Source organism: Diplotaxodon limnothrissa, linkage group LG4 (assembly GCF_057381915.1).
Source record: "Diplotaxodon limnothrissa isolate DT_005_m linkage group LG4, D_limnothrissa_male_GT1.1, whole genome shotgun sequence".
Lineage (NCBI taxonomy): Eukaryota > Metazoa > Chordata > Actinopteri > Cichliformes > Cichlidae > Diplotaxodon > Diplotaxodon limnothrissa.
In genome coordinates this window covers 20,232,401-20,245,303 of record NC_140599.1, presented here as the reverse complement: position 1 = coordinate 20,245,303, position 12,903 = coordinate 20,232,401, and the positions used below count along the sequence as shown (strand labels likewise).

Genomic DNA, 12,903 nt, shown 5'->3' with positions numbered 1-12,903 from the left:
TTTACAAATCCTACCATGTGAATTCATGGATTTTTTTTTCACATTCTGTCTCTCACAGTTGAAGTGTACCTCTGGTGCAAATTACTGACCTCTGTCATCATTTTAGGTGGGGGAACTTGCACAATCGGTGGCTGACTAAATACCTTTTTGCCCCACTGTATGTAAATAACCTCTGGAGAATATAATCTGGAAATTGCATAAAGGGAAACACAAAATGAACCAAAAAGTAATAACATCCCACAGCCGTGTTTCACACCTGTTGGTAGTGGGGCATTTTGGCTTCTGCTGCATCTTTTTAGTCTGTGCTGGAGATTCACCAACCCTAAAGAAGTCCAAATACACCACTGATCACTGGATCTCAACAGCATTAATGCAAAACATGTGTTTCTATTTCTTGTCTTACTTCTTTTTCCTGTCCAGAGACCGATGTGTGGCAGCAGAAAGGGCCACTCTCTCTTTGGGGCACTTAGCTTTCTCCTGTAGGAGTGAATGTAGTTTATAGTTTATGAAAAAATAATCAGAATACTGAAGATGTCAGAGATTGTATCTTTTTTCCTTTTCATAAGTCATTAAAACCAAGTACTAAAACACTTTGATATGACTCAGAGAACTGAAAACTCAGCATAGATAAAGAAGGAAACAATGTACAAATTGGTAACTATAGCCCAAAAGGCTGATTGTGTTCATCTGCGCGTAGTGTTTTCAGTGAGACAAATGTTTTGTCACTCATCCAAGTGACTTCTTCAGTCTCAACAGACTGCAGGTTTTCCCAAACAGTACATTTGGGATTTACTTACCTTGATGATTAAGCATGCATCTGGTAGTTAAAGCCCTTGAAGAAAAAAAAATGCAATGAATAAATCATACACACTTAAATATTGTATTTTGACCACAACTAAATTGTCTGACTGTCTGTATAAAACTGAACTTACAGCTATAAGCAGTTGATATTAAATATATGCATCACTAAAACATGACAGATAACAAAGCCAGAGTAATTAGGCACACAACTGTTTTTAAGTGTTTTCAATTTAGCTTCTTTTGACTTACATTTAACTATAGCTACTTATTTTTTCCTTCATTGACAATCAGCTGTTGACACAAATTATTTTGGCGAGTGGCAACAGTCAAACCAACAGCACTGTGATGTTTTTGTTCGTGAATATGTAGACACGCTGGTGCGAATGTCTTACTATACAGGCTGGTTCTTTAGATACAAGGGGGGGAGTGCGCGAGTCAGAAACCCAGGGCACATAGATGATGTAAGTCTCATCAGAAACAGCTTATTTCCAAACCAGGGAGGAAGAATGAAAAACAATTCTAAAAACAAGCAATAAAATGTTGTCAAGGTACTAAAATCCCCAGAAATAAATAATCCCAATTTCAAAAAAACATATAAAACACAATGTTCTATGCTCGCTAAACTCCCACCCTGTCCCACAATGTAACTGTCCCACAACAAAGGATAAATGTTTGTTAGGTGTTCACAAGCAGGACCGAAATTCCTCCTTCAGAGAAGGGTCCAGACCAGCCTCGTCCCAGGCAGAAGAGGAGAACCCTCCTATCCCCATCTCATCCTGGAGTCCATTGCTCCACCGCGGCTCCCCTCACATCATCACACTGTAAACAAAAAAACAGGGGCCAGAACCATTCTCCCAGAAGCTGGCCTGGCTAATAGCCATGGTGACCCTCTCACAATACGGCTCTACTCGGTGAGCAACAGTTCATTCATGTGAATTTTCAAAGCTAATTCAAGGACCATCGTGTGGTTAGCAGCATTGACTAAAGTCTTAGTGGTGAAAGGTTTGCATTAAAAGAGTAAAAACTCCAGTTAGGGCATGACTTTAAATACATTAAAGGCAGGGTGCGTCTGAAGACTGCTGCATTTATGAATATGTGACTGAAATAATGTTAGAACTGTAATTAATTATCTATAAAAAACAAAAAATGTTTAAAGTTTTGCGGACACTGAGCTAAGAAAGAATGACTACAATGTTTACTGGTACTATACTGGTACAATAATTACTGGACAAGTACAAACTTGCCCCTTACAATTAATGTAACAGCATGCCAGTGTGTAAACAAAGATCTTTATTTATACGTCGAAAGCAGGTTGTGTCTGAAGACTGCTACCTTTATTAATATGTGATGTGGAGCAGGGAAATTATTTTACTGCTATTGTTAAATAATTGTCATCATTACCATTGCATTAATAATATAATCTGGAGTTTATATTGCATTCAGGGGTTGAACAGTGTGTGTCTTTCAGAAAGGCTAAAAGTAATAGGACAGGAAACAGGCTTGGAGAGTTTTGCAGAAGTGGAAGTTATTTTGAGCAGCAGGCTAAGACGAGGCTTTAACAATGTAACAGATAGCTTTAAGAAGGCCTTAAGATGTTATGCATACAGTTATTATGTTGACCTTGTATTTCAGGTGCAGTTATGACTATTTCATACACAATGCATATCTGTGCTTATTAAAGAGTTGGAGCTCGGTCAATTAATTGGGGGTCGGAAGCTTTGTTCGGCGCGATGTTCGGACAATCTATTGTGCAAGTGACTTGGAGCCATAGAAGGAATTGCAATACATGCTTACAAAACACTTATATATCAGATCATTTTATATTAAGCTTTTAAGTAGAGGTTCTTGGTTAAAACATTTATTTAGTAGAAGACATACATATAGTCTCAGTGAGCCTCTGGTCTGGTAAAAGGTCAGAAGTGCAACAGGTGAATTGAGAAAGAGCATGTGAGGTCGTGACACACACACACGAGTTAAATTTATTTAGAGGAGAGATTAGTTATGTCTGGTTGTAACTGCAAAAGTGTCTCGGTAAAAGAGGAACCGTCCTTGTTGTCTCGGCAAGAAAGAGGAACAATTTACTTTAAGACAAGAACGGAAAGTACCAGCCATGAAAATAGAAGATGATCTTCTGGGTGAAAAGCCATTGTGGTGTTGATCTGATCTATGTATAAAATGTATCTGTGACGCATGAAGGGGCGTCAATAAATCAAACCCTGATGCTATAAAATATCTGTTCATGCTTTGATTAAGTTGGAGATCACTTGCTGTCGGCGTACAGAGTGTTCTTCCCACACGTGTGTATTCATTAAAATCATTGTTTGACCAAGACCTTCTGGACCATGGGTGGTTTGTACTCTCCTTCCTCAATTTTGAACCTTAACATTTGGGGGCTTCGTCCGGTGGTTGAGGAGGGAGGATTGGAGGTTCAAAACCAGGCAATGGGTGTGTTATAATAGATGTTTTACAATCTGTACCGGTACAGACTTGCTCCTGACGGTTAAGCTGTCCTGAGGCACAAACATGTTGTCTTTGGCTTGGCTTCAAGACTCTAGGAAAGGAGTAATGAATGTATGTAAATAACTTTTGAGGACAATCATTTAGAAATAACATCAAGTGAAATTTAGAATCAATTAAAAGTAATAATGAAGTAATATCGTATTTGTTGGTAGTGGGGCATTTTGGCTTCTGCTGCATCTTCCTAGTCTATGCTGGAGACTCACCAACTCCAGTACCACATACACCACTAATCACTCGATCTAAAAAGCATTGCCATAAAAACATGTGTTTCCCTTTAATTTCTTACTTCTTTTTCCTGTCCAGAGACCTCTGTGTGGCAGCAGAAAGAGCCACTCTCTCTTTGGGGTACTTAGCTTTCTCCTGGAGGAGCGAATATAGTTTATGTCTGTGGGGGTTCTCAGCCATCCAGGTCATCGTAGTCTAAGGACCTTGGAAAGAAAAACGTCTGGACTTGAAGATGTTTCACCTCTCATTCCTGGGTCAAATGGTGGAGAGTCCCAGATTCAAGCCCTATTGGAGTATCCCCTAAAATGGACATGGACCCCTTATTGATCCTCTACCTAATCACATGAGCCAAGGTGTGAAAACAGGTGTTGGTCACAATCAGCCAAAGTTTCGGGTGAACTCATTGTGAAACCAAGCCCCACCCTATCATGTGATCTCCTGAGGTCAGAAGAGCCAGGATGTGCATAGGCACGGGATCTAGAAACTGGATCATAGATGGCAGACAATTGGTGTCGTAAGCCACCGCCTCTGTTCAAAGAGGGTAAACAGAGGGTAAAGCAGAGGGTAAACAGAGGCGGTGGCTTACGACACGGTCTACAACTGTCTGCCATCTATAATCCAGTTTTGATTCCCTTTACACCCATGGGGGACACTCCCATTGCTCTTAAATCTGGGACTCTGAAGAAGCTTCTCGGATGAGAGGTGAAATGTCTTCAAGCAACTTAAAGAAGTCCAGATGCTTTTCTTTCTAAGCTCCTTAGACTTTATAATTTATGAGAACATATTCATAATACTGAAAAAAGTCTTAGATTGTCAAAAATGAATATCTTATCTGACGATTGCTTTGGTGAAAAGGTGCTATATATTACAAACAATGTATTAATAACAACAAGATGACAGTGCTTTATAGACTGTTTTTGTGGAAGTGGAAAGGGCAAATTAACTCAAAGCCTTTTTCTAGAAGGGTGTTAGGTGTAAATGTGTCTGTGAATGTCCTGTGACACTATTATCCCCTCTCTCTTTTAATAATGTCAAAGATAATAGTGTCTTTGACACTATTGGACCTACAGTTTTAACCATTATTAAAACCATCCCAGCCGATCTTAACCATACCATAGTGAACCCATTTCTCAAAAAAAAACAAAAAAAAAACAAAACAAACATCTCAATGCAACAGTGTTCTCAAATTTTAAACCAATCTCTAAACTCTCCTTCCTGTCCAAAATCCTGTCTTCCTTCAGTTCCAGGCTCTACTGGAAATTAACGATATCTCAGAAACATTTCAGTCTGGTTTCAAAGCGAAACATTTCGAAAGCGTAGAGCTCCCACCCAGGCAAAAGAAAAATAGAGCTATATCACATGTAATGTGAAAACTTTATTGTTCTCACAATATACTTTTCACATTTGAACAACATAATATCATGTTATTACAATATACATTATATACAATATACATTATATAGATATATATATATCTATATATTATATTTACATTACCACAGTGAGATGACTTTAGTCTCATGAACAACATTAACTAATTGTTATTTACTAACTAATCTTAAATGACTGTTCAGTACAGAAATGAAGCCCAACAATCATGTTTTACAGTCCCGTGGTCTCAGCCTCAGATACTCAACTAATCAAAGTGATGTCATGACAAAAATGAATGACCAACAAAACATTTTTCTCCTTCATTTCTGTCAAACAATGCTGTATCTCGCTGTTAGTATCATGGTTGCTAGGCAACCTGAACAGCGCGACGAAGCGTATACCGTCCCATTTCACAAACCTCTCACTTCCGCACTTCTCGTACTTATAGTACGCACCGTACGTAGTGCGCGTACTTCAAGCATGCAGACCCTGAATTGGGACACAGCCATTGTGAAACCTAGCCCCACCCTATCATGTGAGGTCAGAAGGCCCTATGATGTGTGTGGGTGTTGAGGTGTCTGGGAAGGGATCTCAAAACTGGATTATAGATGGCAGACAGTTGGTGTTGTAAGCCACTGCCTCTGTTCACTATTTGAACTCTCCCATAGGGCTTAAATCTGGGAGTCTCTGGGACTCTCCACTATTTAACCTTAGACCTGAAGAAGCTTCTCGGATGAGAGGTGAAACGTCTTCAAGCGAAGTCCAGACGCTTTTCTTTCCAAGCTCCTTAGTCTTGTGTAGTCTGTTTTCCTCGAAGATTCAGATCTCCTTGTTTGTTTGTTTTTTGTTTGTTTTGTTTTTATCTGAATTATTTTGCACGTAGTTCAAGTTAATAAGGTCACTTTTTAGTTTACCACTCCATCTTCCAAATGCTGCGTTTGGGTCCAACTCCTGATGTGCAAATAAAACCATGAACCTCTATTGAACCACTTGATCAGTCCTGTTGAAAATTGGTTCATTCATTCAAAGCTTTGTTCAGTGACATCTAGTAATGAAATAGGAGACAGCACATGAAATCTCAATTTCCATTTGCTGATTGTATCAAAGTATTTATATCATTCATTGTGTGAATGATATAAATACAATTTTGTAACGATGGATTGATTGGTCAGTTGATTCTGTAAACTTATGTAATGTAGCAGGTAGATGAAGGTGTCCTTGGTGGAGCAGGATGTGTTGGGATGGTAGGGCATGTTTCAGTAACTAGGGTGGGGTGTGATCATGTACATGGGACATGTGATTTTCCACAATGAAGCAACCTTTGAAATAGTGGTTCAAGGAAAATGTAACTTTGAGTTTGAAGCTTGTGTGGGAGCATCAGTGTCATACGGCCAACACTACTCCTGCCTGCCTGTCAGTCTTGACAGTGTCCTTCCTATTGTTTGTTTTTATTCCTGTTGACTATTAAGTAAGAAATGAAGGTTAGAGTAGTTCAGTTGCTTTTGCTTCCTTGTATGAAGAAAAAAGTATGCTGATGGTAAAGTATCAGGTCTTTAGTCTCTATAGTTTTAGTGCCAATGACAAAAATGCATGCTTTTGTCAACGTGTTGATGACAGCAAAGGTGAGTGGAGAGATTAAACAAGATATCACAAATACATTTTATATAAATGACATCTGGAGACTAAAACATTTTTTAAACAGTGCCTGTAGCACATTATGTGTATGTAAACTATCAACGCTGAAATTAATAAGATCTAATGAGATCTTTTAGAATATGTTTTTGTGAAAATGTCAATATGTTTGCTACAACAGTTTCCTGCTAATTTCACATTTTTTGCCCCTTAAAAAACTTTGGCTCTGTAAAAATCATATTATTCCAAATCAAATGAAATCAAATGAAAAATAAAACTTAAACCTTTGTATCAGTGTAAACACATTTCACTAAACTGGAAACTTTAGATATTTAGATGAACTCTACAGAGTGACATGAAGTCGCAAAAGTTGCAACAGTTCAATCCAGCTAAGAGACAAAAACATTTACCTCCTCTTGTCACATGAAAAAGGTTATTGAGATACATAGAAACTTAAACCTCTGACACTTCAGAACCCCACAGGAAAGTAAATGATCTTATTTAGTGAATAATACTTTAAATATGAATAAATCAGTTATTGCTGATTGTCCCCACAGCAAATTCCATGGAGACATCTGGATTTGTCCAGGACAAACTAACTGAATGGGGATTCAGTGAGTTCATGCAGAGATTTAAAGGTATGAGTTTATTATTATTATTTAATGGGAATTGTTGTATCTGTAATGGCACTAGAACAGCATCGTAATTTACTGATTTAGAAGTCAGTCTGGATATTCCTGTGATTTATGACTTGTAATAGAAAACAAAAGTCTTTCATATTCAAAGTTGATGAATATTAATGTTTTGCAGTGTTAGCTTCATCTGACTTTTGAATATTTTATTTTGTTGTTGGCATTATTTCAGATGAAGGCATTGACAAGGAGACGTTTCTAAACCTTGGAGATTCAATCCGAATTAATTTACTGTTTCCTAAAATTGGACCAAGAGTAAAGTTTAGAAAGAGACTGAAAGATTACTTACAGGTAAGGCATCTATTTTTTATTCTATATCAGCAGGTCTATTGTTTCATTAATGTGTGATGTGTTTGTTTTGATTCTGTAGATGGAGACATGTCATTTTGTCCAGGAAAAATTAACTGAATGGCATCTCAGTGAGCTGATTCACAGATTTGAAGGTATTTTATTATAGTTTGGTTTTGGTCCTTCATAAATTACTGCTGTACTGTAATTTCATATTGATATTTTTTTTTTGTCTAATTTCAATTTGAATACTTCGTTTTGTTGCAGAGGAAGGTATTGACAAAGAAGCTTTCCTAAGTCTCGAGTCAGGCAGAATCAATACTTTGATTCCAAAAATTGGACCAAGAGTAAAGTTTAAAAGGAGGCTCAGAGAATACTTACAGGTAATGTTTTATTAAATGTTACAAAAAAATCCTGGAACATAAAGCCATAAAAGTTTAAATATACTGTTTTTTTTAATAAAACAAATGGCGGTTAAGATCAGTAGATTAATAGTGTATGCAATGCATCAGATTGGAGGTTGTGTGTGAGCGCTGTGACATTCAGAAAAATAACCTCACAATACTCGAGTACAAGATAATGTATTTAATGTAGCATTTACTGTGCATGTAATGCATTTCACACTGGCAGGTATCAATATAACAAAACTGATCACACTTCTTTTATTATACGAAATACATCTTAAATTTATCCCTCACCACTGCAGGACTTGAATAGAACAAATGATGATTCTGCTGACATGATGGAAACAAGCGCAGAGCAAGAGGACAGTCCAGAAATGGTATGATCTCATTGTGTCTGAACATGGTTCATTATTGAGTGATTAATCTTTGATCATTTTTGTTATTAATGTCATCATGTTATTATAGAAAAATTAATGTTGTCAGCGTTAATCTCCTTAAGTAAAGTAAGTAAGTAAAATTTTATTTAAATAGTACCTTTCAAGATAAAATCACAAAGTGCTTCACACAAGCAGAAATGGACATACAACCTCAAACAAACAAAAGCAACCAAAAGCAAGTTTAAACAGATACATTTTTAACTGCTTTTTAAATGAAATGACTGAGTCCACAGATCTCGAACTCAAAGGGAGCGAGTTCCAGAGTCTGGGAGCCATTGATACAAGCGCTCTGTCACTGTTTGTTTTTAACCTTGTATGCTGGAAAACCAGCAAGCCCTGGTCCCTGGTCACAAGACCTCAGGGACCTGCTGGGGCGATAAGGCAGAAGAAGATCACTGATGTAAGTTGGAGCTACACCGTGCAGGGCCCTATAGGTCATGATTATAATCTTAAAATGAACCCTGAACTTGACATGATGTCAGACTTAAAATGACATTGACGCCATAGCCGCATTAACGCAGCAAATCTACGTTAGCTGGTTACCGTGGATCTCCCCATGCGTGGAGCTGGACGCCGCTAAACAATAACAAGCTAACCGCTTACGCCATTAAGTTAAAATGACATTATGGCGTTAACGTCATTTTAAAGAGATTAATGCTGACAGCACTAATAAAAATACATTTTGATTGATTCAAGGACTCATATCTTTAGAGTAAAACAGGTGTCAATATGAGCAAAGTGAACCAGGTTAGCTGTTTACCTAAGTCCTCTGCAGAATTCTCCAACACAGCTCAACTGTTTTTCACAAACTGTGAGTAAACAACATGAAGGCCTGTGCCTTGTCTGGATAATTATTTGGTATTTGTTTTCACGTAGGAGCCAAACATTTTTCCTCAACATTTGGAATCTGCTTCAGCGTCTGACACAACAGATGGCAGAGACACGGTAAGAAATGAAGTCAGAAAAAATATTTTTAAACTGGTTGAAGATCCAGTGATTTACAATGATTTTATCTGCAGACAAACATTTTGTCTCCATAATGCTGCATTAAGAGGAGCAATAAATAATGAAGCTAACAAATGCAAACTGCTTTAAATTTGTTTAATATACATATCTGAAATGCACCTTCATCAAGTGAATATGAAATATTAAGAGTATAGGTAGGCCTGGCTGATGTTTTGGCCTTGTTTTAGATGCAGGACCACAACATTTTTCCATTTCAGTTGGAGTCTGCTTCAGCAGTTGACAGAGGCAGTGACACAGTAAGAAGGAATATTGATGTTTCTCCTCAAGTCATTTTGTTATGCCGATATTATTTGTGTATATAAAACACATGTTTGTTTGTCTTTTCAGAGTAACGAACCAATTCGCTCCTGGGCAACAGTGACACAAGGACAAAGTCCAACCACATTTACAATGTTTTACTGTCAAGAGTGTAAAAACTTCATGGGAAACAATCCTGATTCTTGTTGTTCTCACTGTGCCTCTGTGTTCAATAAAGCAAGCAGCATTCAAAATGGAAACTTCTTTCTGTACTCATCCCTGAAAGACCTTCTGAAAGGTATCCTTGAGAACCACAGCACTGAGTTGTTACCTAAAACAGTTAAAGATGAGCATGATAACATCAAAGATGTGATGGATGGGATGATGTACCAGAATCTCCTCAGAGAGGGTAAACTAGCTGCAGATGATCTCACACTGACATGGAATTTTGATGAAGTACCAAATTTTAGCACAACCAGATACTCAATTTGGCCCCTTCAGTTTGTTATTAATGAACTTCCTTACACACAAAGACAGGAAAATATGATAGTTGCTGGATTTTGGTTTGGCCAAGGAAAACCTCATATGAACACATTTCTGAAACCATTTGTGGATGAATGTTGTGATTTAGCCCAAAATCCATTTCAGTGGAGAGACAGCAGAGGCACTCTTCATTCATCAAAAGTCTTCTGCTTGGTTTGCTCCTCTGACGCTGTGGCGAGGCCACTTCTCCGGAATTGCAAACAATTCAATGGAGAATATGGTTGTGACTGGTGTTTACACCCTGGCACAGTGGTACCAAAGGGCTCTGGATCTGTGAGGTCATACCGATATGATGAAACTAAACAAGAATCAAGATCAAAGAATATGTTTGTTGAAAATGCAAGAGAGGCTGAAAGCTCCCATGAAAACACCTCAGAGTGTGGAGTAAAAGGAATGTCCTTACTTTCCAGACTTCCTTTGTTTGACATTGTGTTTGGATTTGTACCAGAATATATGCACTCAGTTTTAGTTGGTGTGACTAAGCAACTTATTGGATTGTGGCTGAACTCAGAGAACTCCATGAAAGACTGGTATGTAGGTCAACAGATTTCACAGATGGACTCTTATCTCCGAATGTTAAAGCCTCCATCAGAAATGAGCAGATCTCTACAGTCACTGAAGGGTCGGGACACTTGGAAAGCATCTGAGTGGCGAGCTTTCCTTTTATTTTATGCTGTTAGTGTCCTACCAGGCATCCTTCAGCCTTCATTTCTCCAACATTTTTTTTGTTTGTCGATCAGCATTCACATTCTGCTACAAGAATCAGTCTCCCAAAATGACCTTCAGCTGGCCCATGAGAACTTGGTACTCTTTGTTAGAAACATGGAAGAACTCTATGGTGAAGAAAACGTTTCATTCAACTGCCATCAGTTGATCCACTTAGCTGACTGTGTGCGTAACTGGGGGCCTCTCTGGGCAACATCAGCATTCAGTTTTGAGAGGAACAGTGCAAATTTAAGGGCACTGCTTAGCAACATAAACTACAATCCTCAAAAAATTCAAGACAAGTTTCTCTATTGGCAGCTTCTGCCGAGTCACCTTCGCTCCCTTGTTTCTAACGGAAATTCTCCGTTAGCCAGCATTTCACCAGTAAATGAAACCACTGATTGTTACGATCTGCTTGGAAATTCACGGCATCTGGCTATCACAGGATCCATAAAACTAGCAATAGAAGAGCTCTTAAATCGACCTGTTTCATTCAGATCAGTGGAAGCCTTTGACAGCTTCATCAACAGAAATACTGTTTACTCTATAAACCATGAAGAGGCAGACAGAACAGACTGTGTCATAAAACTCAAGAATGGCTGCTATGGAGAAATACAGTTCATCGTCAGGTTTAAAGAGAACTGTGTTTGCACATCCAACTGTGTGTGCTCGGCTATTTCAGTCATTGTGGTCCAGCTGTTTTATATCAAACGTGATGCAGAGGACAGCAGGATGATTCCTGACAGTGCATCAAGGACTATCTTTGTGGAAGTGGAAAGGACAACTCAGCCCAAAGCCTTCTTTTTGAGGGATGTTAGGTGTAAATGCATGTATGTGGATGGTTGGCTGGTGCCTTTACCAAACTCATATGAAAGATATTAAAGTTCCAGCACAGCTAAGGTGCTTTCTCTGTCTTGTATATCATGGCACATGGCTGTTTTTACTACAGTGAAAATCTTGGAAAAATGAACGATGATGAAGTTTTTTCAAAGGAGTTTGGAGTCATTTTGTTCATATGTGTGCGAGATCTGTGGCTTACGTTTTCTTTTGGTGTGACAGTGTGGACATAATGTAGTCAGTGTAATGTAGGATTATATCACTCAGTACTGTATGTGTATTATCTGTATATGGAGGAAATTATGGAGTGATTGGTAAACAGCCAAAAGCTTGCCTTTCCCAACTTTGTATTCACTACGTATTTATCATACATGTCAGTTTACCTCTATTCAATATGAAATGCAAATTATTGTGACACATAAACATTTTGTGAATTAACGCTAAAAATCCGGGGTGAGTGGATCAATGTGGTTTACTGCATCCTGATACAGATTGCTATTACTGAGATAACAGATCATAAAGCTTCATATTACCTCATATTATTGTGTAATGGCTGATGAGACTTATTCTGTTTAATGTTGCAATGTGTGCAAGTCTATTGAATATAATACAGATTGATTTGCTCAAGAATGTTTGTATCCTGCTACATAAAAATGATTATAATTAGTCTTATTACTTTAAATATGCCTGAAAAATCTGTTTGGCCTCCTTCTTCACTCTGGATTTGTGCTGCTATTCAGAGTCAATTCAAATTTTAGTGTCGTTCCTTAAAAAAAAAAGAAAAAAGGATGTGTAAATACAGTAAATGATGTTTAGAGATTTTTGAAAAATAAACATGACCACTGTTCATATGTGGCTTTATTACCTTATCATAGGCCAGAATTAAATATCTAAGTAGGACCCTTGTGTTACGATTCGGTGTTGTCAGTGTTTTGTTTTAGGCGTGACTGTTATGTGTTTCCTGCTTTACTTTGAAAGTCTGTCTTATCTCAGTGTGTTCAGTTTACGCTTCCTTGTCTCGTCAGTTCTGATTTGCCCCAGCTGTGTTTCCCTCCTGTTGTCCATTCCCTGATTGCTCCTTCTATGTATTTAAGCCCTGTGTTTCAGTTTGTCATGGTCGTGATCTTCCCTCCCCCGGTTGTAAATAGTTTGGTGTTTTGATGTAAATAAATGTCCTATTTTGCT

General features: G+C 38.0%; 1 protein-coding gene across 1 annotated transcript; it reads left to right on the top strand.

Moving 5' to 3' along the window:
* The first annotated feature begins 7,114 nt into the window (after positions 1–7,114).
* Positions 7,115–11,763, top strand: LOC146633694 (uncharacterized). Its single transcript, XM_085352428.1, has 8 exons — positions 7,115–7,187; positions 7,414–7,532; positions 7,612–7,684; positions 7,797–7,912; positions 8,236–8,310; positions 9,247–9,315; positions 9,564–9,632; positions 9,724–11,763. The coding sequence occupies exons 1-8, from the start codon at positions 7,115–7,117 to the stop codon at positions 11,761–11,763; spliced, it is 2,634 nt and encodes an 877-aa protein (XP_085208554.1).
* The last annotated feature ends 1,140 nt before the right edge of the window (positions 11,764–12,903 follow it).